At 41.2% G+C, this 20,200-nt stretch overlaps 1 protein-coding gene across 1 annotated transcript in view; it reads right to left on the reverse strand.

Moving 5' to 3' along the window:
• The window catches only part of gabbr1a (gamma-aminobutyric acid (GABA) B receptor, 1a), a 141,621-nt gene extending 122,489 nt beyond the window's left edge, over nt 1-19,132 (reverse strand). Inside the window, exons 1-3 of the mRNA XM_085366700.1 lie at nt 19,054-19,132; nt 18,728-18,792; nt 11,000-11,138 (exon numbers count right to left, since the gene is read on the reverse strand). Of these exons, the coding sequence (XP_085222826.1) occupies nt 11,000-11,138; nt 18,728-18,792; nt 19,054-19,132 (283 nt within the window). The remainder of the gene's footprint in view (nt 1-10,999; nt 11,139-18,727; nt 18,793-19,053) is intronic.
• Nucleotides 19,133-20,200: the final 1,068 nt, after the last annotated feature.

Raw genomic sequence — 20,200 nt, forward strand, 5'->3', positions numbered from 1 at the left:
AACAAAACGGGCACAAAGTAGTGACGGAGTCGTTAGAAAGTTGGAAAATAGAAAGTTTTGCGTTAGTTACCAGGAAAAATAAAACAGGAATAGCTTTTTTCTTTTTTGTCTGATCTGGAAATGGCCGGGCTCCTCGGTGTTTTTCTGTTAAGCTGCCGAGTTTGTCGAATCTTCCTTCCAGCATGCGAGTACAAAATAAAACTCCAATCTGCACATTGCAGCTTGTGCTCTTACGTAAGCCAGAGAAAACAAAAAATCCTGCTTCTGAGAGTGTACTCCTGGGAAGATTTCCACTGGTGTTAAATGTGAACTGGAAGAACAAAAATGGGAGGTTTCAACTGGGATTTGACTGGATTGCTGCCCTTATTTCAAAATTTGCAAGAGCCAATACAAATTTGGTTTGTAGAGAGATACAATCAATTTCATAGTGCAAATTTATTCATTAAACATCATCTAAATGTCTCTGAAGACACAGACGGCCTCAGTGGAGACAGTACAGATCATTTCATATTTACATGTATTTATTTTATAGGCCTTCACTTATTTTCCAAGCAGGGAGCAGAGGGAAAAGGCTTCATCTCCCCTGTAGAATAAACATATTCTCATCTCTGTGTCCCGTTTTTTTCTCACTGCCTGTGCTTTGACACACTGGCCACGTGTGTCCAAAATGGGGTCATTAAAGTCCAGTTTAAAAGTCACAGGTTTACCTGACAGGAGGTCGCGGTTGTGGTTAAATAGTCAGTTATGATCAGGAGGGTCTGAGTCATGTGATCTGTAAGTATCTATGTGGTGACCATAAAAAGAGCTAATCTTATTCTCTAAATACTAAGGAAAGTTGCATTAATGCTTCTTTCATTTCTCCCTTTAGCACATGTGCTGGGCCGTCTTTATGAAATGAGATCAGAATTCAAAGTGACAGACTAAAAGCCCGTTCATGGAGAAACAACAAGGCTGAGAAGCGTCACAGATCATATCGTTTAAATTATGTCTGCTTCCATCTTACACCATAACTTGCAAATATGCTGATGTGCTTTGAACAAACTGTTTAATTAATAGCCGAAATGGAAATAACAGTAATGTAGGCGAGTCTGCTGGTTATGGCCCGTTTACCACGTGCAGCACTTTGTAACATAGGTTTAGAAAAATGCTCCATAAATAAAATATAATTAGCCAAATTAAAATGATCAAAGTGAAGTAGAGGTTGTATTGCAGCTCTGTTTGCAAAGCTTACGTCCTCATTCTGAGCATTGTTGTACTGCCAGCTTTTAGGATTATGGTTAATTAATTTGACTTCAAAGATGCTAAAAGCTTTCGTAAAGGAACTGTTAAGATGGATCGTCTTCAGCAGGAAGAGGGAAAAACGAGTGGACCAGAGGCTGGGGAGCATTTTCTATTACAGCCACTTCATTTCAACTCACTGTGATGATTAGTGAGCTTTTTTTCACATCAGTAATAGTGTCTGCAGTGATGTGGACGCTGTGCAGGTCAGTTTGTGGGTAAAATGTACAGAAAACCAGAACGCAGTGATTTTCAGATCTCATAAACCAAACGTAGAACACAGAAACATATCAAACCTTTTAACTGAGAAACTATATTATAAAATATTAACTCAATTCAAATTTGATATGTGTGACACGAGTGCAAGGGACGAGGCCAGAAATCAGTATTGGATGCCTGAGCCAGCCTCAGCCAAAGCTCATTTAAAAAGGACTGAGGCAAAGTGGAAAACTGTTCTGTGGTCAGACGAACTGAAAATTGAAATTCTTTTTGGGAAACATGGACACCACATCCTCCAGACTAAAGACGAGGGGGGGGGCTTGTTATAAGCACTCAAGCCTCCGTCTCTGACGGTATGGAGGTGGATTAGTGTCTGTGGAGCTGGCACATCTGGAAAGGCTCTATCGATGCTGAAAGGTATATGCTGGTTTTAGAGCAACGTGTTTTTTTAAAGACCTTGTGTATTTCAGCAAAACATTGTTAAATTGTGCAGAATCGGGGTGCTGAACTGGCCTGCCTGCTAAAATTCTTCAATCAGACAAGAATGGGACAGCATTCCTCCCCCAAACCTCCCACAGCTGGTCTCCACAGTTCCCAGATGGACTTTAGTTAAAAGATGAGGGCATGCTACACAGTAGGAAACACGACCCCATCCCAGCTTTTTTGTGATGTGTCGCTGCCATCAAATTCAAAATTACTGATTTTATTTTCTTAGAATTTTCGCTGCTTAAACATTCAATATGTTCTATTGCTAATAAATTATGGGTTAATTAGATTTGCAAATGATTGTATTCAGGGGGGTTTTCTCTTCCCGGTGTAGAAGTCTGTGGGAAAGTGGCCTTTGCCTTCTTTCTTGCTGAATACAGCATGATGTTACTGTTGCAAATGATGGTCCTTATTAGAGTGAGAATTGGAAATAAACCAGAGCGCGCCATTGACAAGCAATTTGTCAATCACAAGTCATCAGTGTGTGTGTTGTCCGAGGGTTTCACAGTCACCCCTCATTTATGACGTCTGCTTCCAAAAAGATGCCAGTTTGAGACTTCAGAGTGGGACGTCACTGACACCATCCTTTATATACAGACTGTGGTGAAAAACATTGGATATGGAAGGTGAGGTTTTTGTAGTTCATCTTCTTAGATGTTGTAGTTTTAATGCAACAGACTCATATCAGCAACATCCGTTATGAGCTTATCAAGCAATCCAGCACAAGTGCAGATTCTCTGAGCACTGTGGTGGTTTTCCCCAAGTCTCCTTCACCTCGTGATGTTTTCCATCAAGGTGAAACAACAACAACATAAACAACAACAAAAATGTGATTAGGGAAAAGCATTGGAGTTTTGTTTTTGACCACAGCCTGTTTTTTCCATCCCATTTGAAGCTTTGTGTTTTTCACCCACTCGCTGTTCACCTGCTTGTTGGCTTTACTCACCAAAAATGGTCAGACTGCAAAGTAACCACTTTTATTTCAGCCTGTCATTGGTGACATAAAATACTGTGAAGAAGACTTGAGTGACTGCTCATTTTTTCATATTATGTTTCCAAGGAGCAAGACTCTCCCCCCCCCCCAAGTGATGTCGAGCAATAACTCTCCGGTTCTCCGAAGCTCTTTCAAGTTCTTCTTTGGTAAATGAAAGACTGGCTGTCAAGAAGCCACAGTTAAGGAAGGGAAATAGAGAAAAGGGCCAAATTACACAAGAACAGGACTGAAAATGAGGGTTAACAGATCTTTTATGGTCATTAATCCAAACTTGTAGTTTTTGGTTCAAGTCGTCATCAGTGTGTCTACAGGCATCTGTAAAACACAGTGGAAGCTCTGTCTTGGTTTGGGGCTGATTAGCAACAGGTTCACTGTTTAGTGTAACAATGATCCCAAACACACAATCATTGCAGTACGAGTTCACCTGGAGAGAAAAATAAACCACAATGGCTCACTATCAGGCATGGATTGGCCTCCCCAGAGTCCAAACGTCAACACTATGGAAGTACTCGACAGAGAACTGAACAGAAAGCAGCCAACATCCAAAGAAGAGCTTTGAAGAGCCTTTATGAAGCCTGGAGAACTGCATGTCTTTCAATAAGTTGCTGAAATAATTTTACATTCTTGTAGCAAAATATAAAGAAATGATGGGTGGCTCAAGACTTTTGCACAGTACTGTATTGGCTTTTGCATTGCATGAATTCCACTAAAAGTATTCATGGATGTTCAGTATTGTGGGTGGCTGACGAACTAGAAACGAACATTTCTTGAGCAGTAAAAGTAGAGCTTCAAAACATGCTGCAGCTCAGTTACACTCAGAAGAGTTTTCCTTTACCAAAAAGGTTTCATTTAGTATTCTTTGTAATGAGAAAAAGGAGCAGGGAATGCTTTGGGAATAGGAGAGCTTACAGCTGGATGGATGTTTCACATCAGCCTTTTGTGAGCAGTATGAATTTTGCTCTGTTGCCTTGTCAGTCAGCTTAATCTACCATTGGAACGTGAGGGCCGAGTCGGACGGTGCAGGAGTCCAAATGTAACAACTCATTTTGTTCCAGTGCTTGAACGGCCTCTCGTGGCCTTCAGAAGCAACCAGGTCAGTGAAGGAAAGACTGACTGTTGGTCTCCTCACGCTAACATTTCACTTACAGTTTATCAAAGCGTCGCCTTGTTGAATGAGGAAGTATAAAATCTGCACAAGTCTGCGTTAGTAAGAAGGCATGGGGTCGATGGCAACAATCAGAGGATCACAGTTCCTGCCTTAGTATTATAACGAGCGGCGTAGAAGCGAACATCAGATCAGATCAGAAACTTTATTGTCATTGTCACGAGAACAACGAAATGAAGAATGGTCCCCGATCATTGCATCATCCCTAGCAATATCAAAATATAAATAAAACAATAAAATTCAATAAATAAAATAGATAGAATACTTAAAATACTAATAAGATATAACAGTAAAACATTCACATACATTCCCACACACATGCTTCAGACCGTGCATAGATTAACACAAGAGTGGCGTGATGGACATTTTTTTGTAGTATTCAGATGTGTTATTGCAGTTGGATAACAGCTGTGTTTGAGTCTATTAGTCCTTGCTCTGATTGCCCTGTACCGTCTGCCTGAGGGCAACAGTTCGAACAGGGAGTGGCCAGGATGTGAGGTGTCTTTTATGATGTTTTGGGCCTTTTTAAAACAGTGGGCGTTGTGTAGAACTTCCAGTGTGGGGAGAGGGCAGCCAGTGATCTTTTGGGCGGTGTTAATGATCCCTTGGAGTGCTTTCCTCTGAGCCCCTGTGCAGCTAGTGTACCAGATGCATATGCAGTAAGTTAGAACACTCTCAATGGTGGCTCTGTAGAAGGACACCAGCAGTCTCTGTGTGATGTTATTCCTCCTGAGAATTCTCAGGAAGTACAGTCTCTGTTGGGCCTTTTTCAGCAGCTCGGAGGTGTTCACACTCCAGGAAAGGTTCTCCTCTATATTGACTCCCAGGAAGCGGAAGCTTGCCACCCTTTCTACACAGTCCCCATTTATGAATAGTGGTTGGATCTCTGCCTTTTTCCTTCTGAAGTCTATTATGAGTTCTTTGGTTTTTGAAGTGTTGAGGAGGAGGTTATTGGCCTTACACCATGACGTCAGCTGCTCCACCTCGTCTCTGTACGTAGACTCGTCTCCCTTGGAAATGAGCCCCACCACTGTGGTGTCATCTGCAAATTTCACAAAGATGTTGCTGTGGTGGCGAGGAGTGCAGTCGTGTGTGTAGAGAAAGTAGAGCAGTGGACTGAGCACACAGCCCTGGGGTGAGCCAGTGCTGAGACTCAGGGCTGAGGATGTGTGATGGCCAACTCTGACTCTCTGTCTACGGCCCGAGAGGAAGCTATTGATCCACATGCAGGTGCTGTCTGGAAGCCCCAGGTCTTGTAGCTTGGCCACCAGTTTGTGTGGAAGGATGGTGTTAAAAGCTGAGCAGTAATCCACGAAGAGCATCCGCACATAGCTACCATGCTCTTCCAGGTGAGTTAATGCAGCATGGAGTGCTGTGGCTACAGCGTCTTCCGTGGACCGGTTTGCTCTGTAGGCAAACTGGTGTGGATCCAGGCTGCGGGGCAGGGCTGCTGTGATGTGTCTGCGGACCAGCTTCTCAAAGCATTTCATTACCACTGGGGTGAGTGCCACCGGTCTGTAGTCATTCAGGCCGGTGATGTGGGGCTTCTTAGGCAAGGGGACTATGGTGGAGGACTTCAGGCAGAGTGGGACAGTCGCCTGTGCGAGGGATTTGTTGAAGATCCTGGTGAAGATCCCAGCCAGCTGTTCTGCACAATCCCTCAATATTCGACCTGGCACACCATCAGGACCCGCCGCCTTCCTCGGGTTAACAGCCTGCAGCATGCGCCTCACCTCGTGCTCTTCCAGGGTGAGGGTGGTGCTGCTATGGGTGGCGTGTTGCTGCTGTGGCTCCAATACCTCCGGTACCCTGGTCTCAAAGCGGGCGAAGAAGATATTCAGCTCCTCTGCCAGCTCCAGGTCACCGTCCGCAGCTCCGAGATTGATCTTATAGTTGGTTAGGTGCTGGATGCCTTGCCACACCTGCCGGCTGGTATTACTCTTCAGATGGTCCTCAATCCTCCTCCTATAGTCCCCCTTTGCCTCTCTGATGCCTCTCTTCAGGTTGGATCGGGCTATGGTGTAGTAATCCCTGTTGCCAGACCTGAACGCAATGTTCCTCTCCTTCAGCAGCTGCCTGACCTCCCGGGTCATCCAGGGCTTTTGGTTGGGATAAGCCCGGATCCGTTTGACTGCTGTAACAGTGTCTATGCAGTGTTTTATATAGCAGAGGACACTGTCTGTGAACATTTCCAAGTCCTGATGTTCAAAGATATCCCAGTTAGTCCTGTCAAAACAGTCCTGCAGCTGCTGAGAGGCACCCTCTGGCCATATGGTAATATTCTTTGTGATGGTAAGAGCAGTTTTCTACATCATAGTATTATTAGCATTTAGGATCATTTTTATTAGTACCTCATCTTACTGAACTCATATTTATGTTAGAGTTTAAAGGAAGTATCAGTTTAAACTAACTTGACATGCTTGTCTTTGGAGATGTAGGCAGAGGAAGCAGTGAGGCGACAGTGCTAACCAACCCTGTGACAGACTGCAGACCTGTCCAGGGTGTGCTCCACCTCTGCACTCCCAGCTGGCATAGGCTCCAGCCCCCCTGCACACCCTGAACTGGATAAACAGAACAGGATGGATTTTTAAATGACCTGAAAGCTTCATGTAAAAATGGCTCTTTTAAAACTAGAAAATGTAAAATAACTGTAATTAGTATTTTGAATACTAATATTTTGTTATCATGTGACAATTTTAAAATAGCGGGGGGGAATTACAGCAGTGTCTGGACTCATGGAGTGGTTTCAGCTCACTGTTTAACTGTTTGGCTACAGCTTTACTGGTTTGGCCCTCTCACTGCTCTCCTATTGTGCCCGGCCAAATCGAGCTGCTATTTTCAGATGAAACACCTCCGAAAATTCATTGAACACGATCTGCTCTGCGCCAGTCAGTTTATGGAGGGAGGGAAAGGTTACATGTACTAGAGTTGTATAATTAAAATATGTAAAGATGTCAAAATATCACAATATCAGTGATTACAAATGGGTTACATCTTTATTTCTTTCAGAAAAAAAGGGTTTATGTAAAATATAACGTTCATTCTTTTGCTTTTCACCATGCTGCAGTCTCTTCCTTTGGCATCTTTTCCACAGTCCTGGTCAGTAAAACCATTGGGGACTAATGTGAGTGAAACATCACCAAGGGTAGAATGGCTTACAAGGAAGTAGGACAAGAACTCCTTTCAGTGCCTGAAATTCATTAAAAGACCTAACATGACTGTACATGTATATAAATATAAATACTGGAAATATTCTCACTCGGATACCTGAGGAAACAGATGGTGCACGACTCTCCTGCTTTAATAACCAGTTAAAAACATGTTTGCAAAGACATGAAAAGTAACCACATGTGAAAAGAGTAAACACTGCAGTAACCTGTTAGTGCTGTTGTTATTGTGTGCACCAGTTTATGGTTTAAATGTTTTTATTTATGTAAAGGAAAACACAAGAACCAGACACAGGCAACAATTCACCGTAGATTCCAGTGTAACGTAATGAGGTACTCGAGTATTCTGTATCACTTTTGGATAATTTCTCTCACCTTGCCCATCCCTGCTGAGTCAGCACACACAGGCATGATTAACTCTTCAGTCTCTTTTATGTGTTTAGCTGGTTACAGATGCAGAGTCGGGGTTGATGACTGTGTCTGATATCAGGCGCCTTTTGTTTGAGAAACTAACCTGCTTATGTGCTTTTTTTTGTATTTCTAAGACCTTCGAGTTTAATACATCAGATGTGTTTCAAAATATTTTTATAAACCCAGATGAAGTTTTACTCTTTCTCTGCATGTTAATTCAGCTGCATTTAATTTTATTTGCACTCATGTTTACAGTTTTATTTACAGTGATGTGAAAACCTGAGTACACTCAGTGTTTCGGTAGCTTTCAGAACCATCTTTAACAGGAGTAACTTCAAATGTTATCATATCATTATTATTAGATCATTATCACACTTCTAAACAGCTCATGGAGGTTTGGAGACACATTTATGCACAGCTCTCTTAACATCTCGCTGCATTTCAGCCTGTTTGAGGTCTATGAGAGCTTTAATATTTAACAAGGAGCTTGACGATGAAGGTAAAGATTCTGCAGTATTACACAGAAGATCCTCCATGAGCAATCACAGAGGAAGAACTGCCCACTATTAATAGCAAAGCCATGAAGTATTCCAACTCAGTCGGTATTACTGTAATGTAACAGGTTACTTTAAACTGCAGTAAATATGTTGCATTACTTTTGAGAAATAATGTTACCTAATGCTATTGTAGTTTAACAGTGGTATGTATAAAAGCAACCCCCACCGAGTGCCAAACAAAGTGCACAGCAGGAGTTGGTAGACACCAAAAAAAGGCTAAAAGCAGGTTGAGACTGCACAGACAGCTCCCCGTGAATCTTTGCTGTCATAACATCAGACGCTTTATTTCATTGTAGTTTTGGCTTTAAATTAAGATTGTTGATTAAGCAGACAGGACACTTGAAAACTGAATATTATACACAAGATTTGTCTGGATTTGGTTCACTCAGCATCATTTTCAGCCACAGCAGGAAACTGTCAGCAGAAAAGCTCTTATGAACTCCCAGTACACTCCCTGTACTCAGCACCAAGTGCCAAACAGACAGAGTTAGCAACACAGACAGCAGTATTTCATCGACCAAGTATTTCTCTCCAGAGTTGGAGGAGAAACTGAGCTAAAACAGTAAATATTGCACTTATATTTGCCAGGCAGACACAAACAAAACTCCGAATGAGCACAAATGATGCTCCATATGTGTAAATACCCAAGTCTATCGTGTTAAACATTAAGGAAAAGCTTTCAAACTAAATCATATAACTGTACTGGAATAAAACACATAGGCTGGAATTAGCTCAACATACCATCGACTGTTTTCAATCATCCTGAACGCTGCAAAGCCAGTGAGATGGAAGCAACCATTTGGGATTACTGTACATCGTGTAATTCATATAAAAATAGATAAAAATGCCCTCTAATCAGGGGTATGCGGCACACCTCCTCCGGTTGCTCTTCTTGAATGGATAAACCACACTCCTTTTATAACACAGAAGCTACTAATCCACAGGCTTCATTCACTACAGTTTACTCTGTGTGTCTTGATTTTGGTGCAATGTTTCGCTGATTTTGTCGGGAGTACAAATAAATCGCCACGCTGCGTTCTTTCTTCACACCTGCATGTATCAGCGCATAGTTGGAGAAGGAAGGATGACCCGTTGATAGCGAGACGGAGGGAGAGAGAAAGAAACCAAAACACTGGAGTTCCTCCGGCTCCCAAAGCCGGTCACCACAGACTCTTGTGTTAAATTAACCAAACGTACTAATAAACATCTTGAGGCCACAACAGTTTCCTCCTTTCGTAATCGATGTATGGTGGTCAAACTCCACCTGAATACTGGTGAGGCTTAAAGTTGGGGGCGTGGCTACTGTGATGGGTGTCCTATCATTGAGCTGGACTGCTCCACTGTGTTTGTGCTGTTGGTGCCATTTGGAGCATTTTAATGGAATTGTGTGACAATGTGGCCGCGGTGTGAGACAGACCGCCCAAGAAAACAGAGCTCCGGTGTTTGATGAGTGACATTGTATTACTTCATTATTCTGTAGAGACATGTCTCAGTATCTGCACACTCTATCAGTGTTAGCTGACAACTCGGCCCTGTCGTCTAAATATGATCACTTCTGGCTCAGACTGGCAGCAACCTAACGCTGAGGTGACATCACGTCACCATGTCCATGAACTAACGGCTTAAATGAATATGGCTTCCGACCACCGTGATCCTCCGCCACATTAAAGCCTGTTTCGGAAGATTCTGGAGGGAAAATTCCTCCATTTGAATTCATAACTCTGTGACAGGTGGAAATGAATTGCTTTCGGGTGCTGCTCTGTATTTTACGCAGTCTGCAAATCACTCTCACACCCTCTCCCCACCCCTCTCACTATGCAGTGGATGGAGTTAGGCTCAGAGCTTTGGGTGAAGTTCCACTTTGACCAAACGGCCCCTAAATGCTCAAGAAAACATGATTTTTAGACAAGTTGAGAAGAAATGGGGCCTTTTGGAGCCATTTCTGTGTTAATGCATTTTGTGGGACAAACATTTTGTTTTTGATAGAAAGGATCAAGAGATACGGTTGCATTTTTAGATTCTGTGTTACTGGTTCTGATGTTGGTGAAATATATTTCTGAGAGTATTAGAGACATCGCAGCACCTAAGCCACTTTACAGAAGCTGCCATTTTAATTTCAGGCATGAAGCAAGCAGCAGCGGAGAATTTGTAGCAGCAGACAGCATCATTTTCAACCCCCACAACTGGCTGCTTCTTCTGCACGCGTCGAGGCTTCTGTTAAAATGTAACCATCTTTCTAATGTCTCCTTATCACTTTAAGAAGTTGCTTTAAAAAGAGGAAGTCCTGTGGTAAATCCTTGATGTATCATTCATCGTGCATTAGCAGATTGCTAGTGTTTTTAGGGCTAAATCAGCTTCAGTGTAAGAAACACTAAAGGACAAATTAAAATGTGTGGTTTCATTTCATTAAGTCAGACTGCATCAGTTCACTTTACTTTGGAAACCGCCGTCGGTTTTGGAGACGGCGACAGTGAACGCTGCACAGTATGTGACACTTTCCTTTGTGTAAAGAGTAAACAGGGAGGGTGGTGAAGCACTGTCAAAACAACTGGGATTTCATTTCAGCGTAAGTGTGGTTTTAATTTGATGCTGATTAAGCAGACGTGACACTTAAGAGCTGATTATTGTGCACAAGATCTGTCTGCAGGGGGAAAAGGAAAAATGAAAGAAGGACGAGGAACGGGAGGAAAAGGGAATGGGAATGAGACCAAAGAGGACTTACAACATCTGCTGGCCTGCATCATGTCTGTCCACGTGCCGTTGGGTAAGCACTTCCTGACCTTCGGTCCCACGATCACTCGGTTGCCTCTGCAGATGTACTCGATCTCATAATCCACAGGCAGGATCTGCACACTGCGGATCTGTGACGAGAACAGGGGCAGAGAGATCAGGGGAAGGAAAGTGTGATATTAAACATTCATATTTTAGAAAAAGAAAAAAGTCAAAGTGCTTCAGACTTGCTATCGTGACCTGGTATTGCTTCAGCTTAGTTGCTGAGTTGTCTGCTCCTGCCAAGGTGTGGATAAAAGCACTGAGGTTGGCTCAGAGGGACGCCACTTCTCGCTAGATCTCATCCTGCAGTTCCTGCTTTTTCATGCAAGTTTTTCTCCTTCACTTAAGAAGCCTCTTCATTCTGTGTCACAGTGCCATATGGCCACGACAGTAAAGCTCGACAAGGGAAAACATTTTAGTGTGATACTGTCTGAACTGATGTGCTGTCGCTCTCTGAATTACATCTCCTCTGCCTGTGAGGGGACGGAAACATATGCGAGCCAAAAAGGTTTATGTTTCATTTTAAATGGCTTTGGTCATAGCTGCATACATACATTTGAACAACGAACAATAAGGAAGCAGTTTGAAACTAAGGAACCGTTTTCATGTTGAAGAAAAGCTTCACTGCTTGCAGTTTACAGTTTACAGTGCATGTGCAATCATTTTAACCCAGTAAAGCCTGAACGATGGAATAACTGCTAGAAAATTCAAATTTTGCAAAGCAGAATGTTTAATGGAGCCTCTGACAAATGAAATAAAAGATTCAATTAAATATCAATTTGATTAAATGAGATTTAATTGGATCATTTTATGCTACATTAATTTCTCAGTTTGTTTATCTTAAACAAATATATAAGGGAGTTAGGTTTTTAAAAAAGAAAAATCACACAATGATGAAGATCTCATGGATCAAATATGACACTCTTGGCATTAAAGGATTAACTGTTGTAACGACTGAGACACTTTTATGAAAGTTTTGTATATTCATTACTCGTTCATTCTAAAATGAGGGGGTAAAAGTAAATGTCATTTGGGGCTTTACTGCAACAGAACACCATATTATTTCATATCTAGGACGTTGTCACATTTGCAAACTTCACAGATCTGCCATTGGTTAGATATCAGTTTGAAATGTGGCCACCTTAATCCAAAAAGCTTCTAATATCAAAAGTTTGCCCAGTACCTATTTGCAAAGATGATAAATATATTTATCTGAATTAGGAAGACATGTGTGTCTAAAGTAAATCTTTTCTATGTGATGTAATAGTGTGGCTGTATTTCTATAATCCTCAAGTAGAATAAAATGTGTTTTGGATTTTTTTTGCCCCCAACCTTTAAGAGGGACAGTTTACACCAAAAATCAAATTGACATATGTTTCCTGTGGCCTGTAAAGCTGTTTATCTATCCAGACTGTTTTCTTGCTAGCTTCCCTATTTTGGGAACATCAGCTGTAGAAATGTCTGCTTCCTTTTGAATATAATGGAACGAAATGGCACTCGCCTTATGGTGTTTACATAATGTATTGCACAAATTCTACAGCAGATCTCATGACTCAGTTAATCAAATAAATAAATAAATAAATAAATCACTGTTCAGAAGGAATCGGGCATCAACCCCAACAGAGGCTCGTGTCAAACACGCAGCTAGCTGGGATGTTAGCTAGCTAGGACTAAGTACTAGCTAAAAGCAGGAACTGCAGGATGAGATCTAGCGAGAAGTGGCGTCCCTCTGAGCCAACCTCAGTGCTTTTATCCACACCTTGGCAGGAGCAGACAACTCAGCAACTAAGCTGAAGCAATACCAGGTCACGATAGCAAGTCTGAAGCACTTTGACTTTTTTCTTTTTCTAAAATATGAATGTTTAATATACAAACTCATAAAATTGATGCAGCAAAGGCTGACCTATGAAACATATATTTTTTTAAGCAAAACTTCAAGATTTTCCACAGAGCCACTAAATTCTGAATGACTTGATAAGTCAGTGGATCTCCAACTTGTTCTGGCGTACCCTCACTTAAAGAAGAGAAAAAGAAACATTAATAATACCACACACTATTTTTTTCAAAAACATTAAAAATAAAATGGGATCCAAGTTGAATTTTTAGAGAAATAAAGCTCGGGATGATAGCACAGGCAAACACTCATTATATTTCCGTCCTGTTTTTTCTCTGATCGTCACCAGCTGACCTGCGGTGGCTCCATGCCCCACAGCTTGAGAAACACTGTGATACAGTAAGTTCTCTAAAACTGAACCATTAGCTTAAAGTTGTAATAACCAGATAATATTGATGGAGCTTTCTTTTTCCAAATGGACAGAGTTCCCTTTAAAGCTATAAAAAAAAAACCAACAGTTTTCATGTGGAACCACTAAACTCTCGATTTCTATTCAACTGATCTTCAGCCATAAAAATCCATAGTTTGTCCAACTAATGTCGGACTCGGCGTGTTTGTCAAGTGATGTTTATCTGTTTAGGAAAATGAAATCTGGGGCATTTTAAGATTTTGCTTGAGATTCTGTAGTCTGGTTATGCTGTTAAGTGCTTTGAGTGGTCAGTGAGGCCGACCGCTAATTTGATGTAAATGACAGCTTCAGCTGACTGACTATTGACTGAATGGAACTGCGAATAAATCAGAGCTGGAAGTCAGAATAGTCGGAGAACTTTGTGAACACGTTAATTTGAGAATCAGGCAACGTAGAATTTTCTTATTGATAACACAGGTGTATCTACTTGACCTCAAGGTCAAGGTCACAGGACAAATTTTCTGAAAACCTTTAACTCGAGAAAGATGTCAGTATTCTTTTGTGCTGAGGAAAAGATAAAAAACAAAAAAAAAAACAAAAAAAAAAACAGCTGATACACTTTTATTTTATGACCATCCAGCAAAAACAGCATCAAAAGGCTATTTGACTTACAAACAATCAAAAACCACAATGGTCATAAAGCAATAATACCAGGCGTAGGAGATGCCTGCGCTCTCAGTGGTTTATGTTTATTAGAATTTTAGCACGTGTTATTCCTGGTTCTTGCTTAGCCATGTGCTTTTTGAATTGATATGCTGAATAAAGTCACTAAGGCTCATGTGCACCCCACTAAGATCGACTGAGACCTGGGAATTATGTGTTCTCAAACTTGTACTTCCAGAGGATTTGTGCCACCTAACAATTTCTACTGGCTGGAGGTTGAGGGGTAGCAGCCTCCTGGCAGGGCCACCAGTGTTTTTAAATTATACCATTACTACTCATCATAGACAGGGTGCCTTACTCAAGCCAAGCTGTAAACGTGGTGTAAACGAACACCAATCACAACAGGATCATTCTTTATATCAAGCAACAAGGCAATCTTACTTTAGTTAATAAAGTGGACTTGTCTTAATGGCAGCAGGTCATTGCTGCATTTTTCTCTGAAGCATCATTATTATTTCTGCTAATAATGACACTATAAACGTGGCTCATGCTGAGAAATCCAGCTTTAAAAATCCCTCCAAGTTTAACCCTCCATTTTTTTTTACACTCCTCCCAGCTCACTCTAACCTGCTCAGCTCCTCTGACTCACACTGCGCTACAAACTCCATTCAACCTTTAAAATATTCACAAGACTTTGAACTTCCAGTGTCTATATTGTCTTTCATGTTTCTGAAGGAATTAAGTAAAAAGTGACTTATTTTTGAGTATGAAATAGACTTTTTCCTGAGCCGCTCTCAGTGTCACAGTACTGCCAAACACTCCTTTCATATAATCTCTGTATAAGCACATGCTCAGCTACTTCTGCTGCAACTGAGCCGATTCATTGTTTCTCATTTGGTGTCAACTCGGTCGCCTCGGTACCGTTCAGAGTCCAAAAATAAAGAATTTGATCGAATCGCTCAGCATCCAGTTCCTGTTCTGATCCCTCTCTGTTATCAGAGCTGGTTGGTGTATCCGTGTGTGTGCGCTTTGCCCTTAAATCATTTTTTAACACACTGCCATGTTCCCATTCACTGCCCACGTCAGTGACTGTAGTGACTGTTTAAAAGCCACCGAGGGACTGCTCTTCAGAAACTGAAGTGACGCATGCTTTCAATCAAACTGCCAAGTTTCCATCATCAAAGCGCAAAGAGTCATCGCTGTTTCCGAGATGTTTAAAACAATTTTCAGGCTTGTGTGCCGCCCTGCGTTCTTAGTCAGATATAATACACAAAAAGTGGTGTTGTTTTACTGTTTAAACATCACTTTATGTAGCAGCGTTTAGTAAAGGGTCAAAAAGTTTGAGCATGAACTCTAACGTCAACTCTAACGTCAAGAATAATAAATTACCAGATCACAATTATTGATGCATTGATGTGTTTAACACTTAAATCTTACTGATATACAGAATCAAGTATTATTGGATTTTTACAAAGTGCATCTGCATCCAAAATGTAGTATAGTACGAGTAGGTGGTAGTATAACATGGAAATACTTAAGTGCATTACCACTAGGGATGGGTACCGGTATCCGGTGCCATCTGACATAAACGGTAGTAACCAGACCGAAAAGCAGCGCACACTTCGGTGCTTTTTTTTCCCTGAGATGTCATACACTTTGGATTCTAGCCAATCATTTTACCTTTCCGAGGATAGTAGGCGGGCCCAGGTATGTACGTTCTTTTAGAGCAGAGCTACAGATTAAAAATGCCCAAAGCGAAGCGGTCAAAAGTCTGGCTGTACTTCACAGCAAAAGATGCAAACTCAGCAGCAACAAGTGCTTTAAGCTGATACTGTGATACTGTCAAAGGAGGTAACACCTCGAATCTGATGAAACACCTGGCGACGCATTGCGTTTTTTTATAAAAGCCGAGAAATGCACCGTATTTGATAGCTTGCTGCGAGACCTCACACCGAGCGCATCTACTGCGGGTGGGTTGCCTGTTATGCAACATCCCCAAAAACACGAAGAGGAGCGTCCTGGCCCCTAGCCCTGCCAGTGTAGCAGAAATGATGAGGATGATGATGCAGCAGCAGCCGTTCTTCTCTGCGTGAGGAGCTTAATGTTGTTTGTGTGTAATTTACGTTGAGTAGGCTAACCACGTTATTACATTAATGCATGTAAGGTGAACTAGCAAACATCATCATAGCTACATGCGGCTGTCTTCTTGTTTGATGGCAGATGCTCCCTTCACCCTGGCAAAAAAGGCTAAAATGACCAAAGAAAAAGTGGAAAACAGCTAAACATGAGAGTTTTTGGACCAATTTTGTGTTCTCCATTCTTTAAGCACCGGCACCGTTTCAAAAGTACTGGTTTGGCACCGGATAAAACCTAAACGATACCCATCCCTAATTACCACTACTTTAGTAAAGTACTTGAGTAAACGTACTAATTAACTTTCCAGCACTGGCCCTGTCCACACACTCATATCACTGGGCACTTTAAGATAACAGTACTCCAGCCGACATCATCAAAATCAAGGCCTGTGGGACGAATCCATCCCCATGCACACTTTAATCCAGCTGGCATATCACTTTAAACGCTTGATAAAATTTTGGCCTGCCAGGTTGTAGCTGTAGTTTGCACAGTGCTGCGGCACCCTGTACACAGCTCGAGTAAACAGAGGCTTCAGAAAGTCACTGAACTGGAACGAGGCATGCAGCTACAGCAAAAAATATCTCTGAGAGCCCAATCGCAGAGTTTTTGGAACAGTTAAGTTGAATGTTTATGTGAAGCCAGTTTCATGGTAGCATGTTGGGCCGTATGTTAGAGCTAAACTAGATCATTAAGGATCTTTTGCTTTATAAATTTTTACATTAAATCTCATGAGAAACTATTACAATGTCATGTTCAAGGTTGTGAAACATGCTCTGTGGGACTGTTGAGCATATGGGAGCTGTGGAAGTTTTGGATGCAATTTTTATATCTTAAGCAGAAACTTCTTGGGTTGAAAAATGAAGCCGGTGCCAAAATCTGCAATTCCACTAATAGCCATGTGCAGAACTCCACATAGACGCCCACATTATGTCCAACTTTACTGCAAAAATAAACATGTTTACAGCCTACTGATAAAACCAGTGTCACCCTCTATGGATAGTTTCCCCCTTTAGGACCGGTGTGCAGTGGGTGCTCCCACTGACGGGTGTCTGCTGGACCTACAGCTCATTCAAGAAGTTTGTGCCTCAGTGCTGCGGAGTGAAACTCTGGAATTGTATTAGTTTGTCACTTACCATTAAATTAGCAGGTATGCATGTCTTTGCATTGCACTCATACAGTTTATGACCAACCAAGCTTACTAGCATTTGGCGATAACTTAGCACTCCAACCTGTTATCCAATATTTTCCATTTCTGCCTCAAAAACTTAATTCATTAAAATAAAACATGACAGTGCCCAAAATGCTAATGCTGAGGTTTCAAAATGCCGAGTTCATCTTTTATATACAGTCTATGGTCAAACTCACACTGGAAGTTTTCATTTGTAAATAACTTCATGTCACTCATGCTAGAGGAAATGAACCTGCTACGTTTTAGTTTTTTGGTTTTTTTCTGTAAAATTTTGGCTCAGTGATTAACGGGACTGACTTGGACACTTCTTACTGACAACACAGACATTTGTCCCTTATTGATTGCTGTTGCACTGTCACACCTCAGTTCGCTGCCATTATCAGTTACAAAAGCTCGCAAGTGGTCTTGGCAAAACTGTCCTGTCCTCAGAGCGCAGCTCATTGTTCGTACGTTTGGTACAGCATGTGTGACTGAGCATTTAAAGCTGGAGTGCCAGACGACAGGTTTGAGATGTTCTCTGCTGGTTATGAGCTATAAACTTCCTTTTCCTCCAGTAAACACAGGCTTTCGTGGTGTCTTCGAACAACAGCTGCAGCCTGCCAGGTCTCACATGTGTTCTCTAGTTAGTCAGTGTGTTGTGTAAAATCATTCAGCCGTTAGCTAAAATCTCTCTCTTCATAAAGTTTTAATCACCGGTGAATTTTGTCATCTTCAAAGAAGATATGGAGGATTGAAAATACCCAAAAAAATAAGCATTCAAAAACAATTTTTAAAAGAACGTTTTGAATTAAATGCACCAAAGGTAAAACCTGTAGACGGTACATGATTTACAGCACAACAGTCAACATTAAATCATTTACAGAATGTAAAATGATATTTCTAATTTAATTCACTTTCGTATTCTTGTTTCTCTGTTTGTAAATTTATTATTATTTATTTTTCTGTTTATTTTCCAAAAGCAATAAAAAAATTTGTTACATTATTTTATTATTGTTATAAAATAATGAAAATTAAATGCAAAATACACATTTTTCACATTTTATAAAGTAGTTATGTCTTTTCTTTTTTTAAATATTACGTCTGGTGGCCTAACATGATATTTACACATTTATGGAGTATTTTATATTTATCAATTTATTTAATTATTAATCTTTCCTTTCCCCAACACCCTCAAACCCCTATTTTATAACCAAATTAATACAAGTCATTGCAAAAAAAAAGCCATCTATAAGAAAAGTTAATTGCACCACATTTTCTGCCTGTTTTTATATTTTCAGGTGCATATTGGTGAATAATTATATGAGATGTTTTTACATTTATTTATTTTTTAACAGACACAAATCTACTTCTGTGTCACTTGTTTTGAAATCTTCAAACTGGCAGCAGTCTCATGTGATTGATTTGAATGATGAGCTTCAATACTCTGCAGTAACCAGATTCTCTGTACCTGTTCTTGTGTTAGGCCTCTATAGCGGATCCCACCATCCCTGGGAGGCCGGATGATGGCACAGCCTGGGGGAAAGGGGGGAAAAGGAGGAGGAGGAGGCAGAATGAAGGACGATAAGCGCATAGAAAGAAAGCTCTGTCTCCAGATAATGCAGATATATTACAGCAACATGATATATTATCAGTTTAACTGACGCCTTCCTCGCTGCACAAATTGCAGCGTTTCATTCGGGTCACTTAGCAATCTCTGCGGAGTTACTTCTGTCCATTACTGCATATTGTAAACAGACACACACACACACACACCGATTCCTGCACACAAATTACCTCCAGCTGATGAATTATGTATGGGCACAACGAGAGATGGAAGAGCACAGAGAAGAATCAGAAACAATAGCCGTGCCATTTCTGGATCTGAAAGAGAAGGAGGAGAGAGAGAGAGAGGTTTTAAAACGGGAAAGTGTGGCAGGGAAATCAAGAGTTTTGGGAGAAGACGGAAGAGACAAAAAAGAAATGGGTTACTGAGGAAATATCCTTACAGTATTAATGCCGCACACTCTGTTCTCAGATGCAGTCATTTTCGCTTCACTGCATCAACCTTTTGGCAAAAAAAAAGCTCCCTTTTCAACCTGGCGGATAAGCTGCACGATGAGTCCACTTTTCTCTCTCTCTGCTTCTGTTTGTATTCACCGTGCAGACGGCTCAGGTTCATTTCAAAAGCCCTGTAGACAAGATTTCAGCTCAGGCTTTGATGGCTGACGCTGATATTTTTTTGCAAAGTGGATCCCCATTTCACACCAAAGCAAACTCAACAGACTTTTCTTCTCTTCCATAGTAGAAAAATATCCAGAATAGCTAGTATGGCTGTAGCTAGTGTGGCTGCAAAAGCTTTCTTTTTGCAAGATGAGTGCCGCTATTTGGTGTGTTGACAGGCTTTTAAGGAACAATGATTCAGCTGAGCAATTCACTGAAAGCACCACACCGTCAACAGTTTGATCACAGATTTGGGTCCATAATGTCAGCAGCAGTTCATGCAGCCCTCAAGCAGAGATAAAGAGTGGGCTACAGAGGTCTGCACACATGCCCTGATTTTTTTTTATTCACTTGAGGCAATTCATCAAACTTGGCAGCTCCCTTAGGACCCCAAAAGGGGCTCATACAACTTGATGTTCACATATGCTGCAATTCTACACCTGTAACCAGAGTTCAATATGGGAAATCTCTTTACACAAAGTGTGAATTTACTGGTCATAATGCACATCACAAAATGTCTTAGGTTAACTGAATTTAATGTGTACACAGACTTCATGACAACAGACAAAAAAGTATGTTTCTCTTACCAGAAAACAGTGAAAACACCCAGGAGTCCCAAAGCCCCTGGAGTATTGGCAGGCAGGGGAACACACACACACACACACACACACACACAGACACACATACAGTATCGATGATAAACACCCTATATATAGCTGTT

The sequence above is a fragment of the Diplotaxodon limnothrissa genome, linkage group LG11 (genome assembly GCF_057381915.1).
Source record: "Diplotaxodon limnothrissa isolate DT_005_m linkage group LG11, D_limnothrissa_male_GT1.1, whole genome shotgun sequence".
NCBI lineage: Eukaryota > Metazoa > Chordata > Actinopteri > Cichliformes > Cichlidae > Diplotaxodon > Diplotaxodon limnothrissa.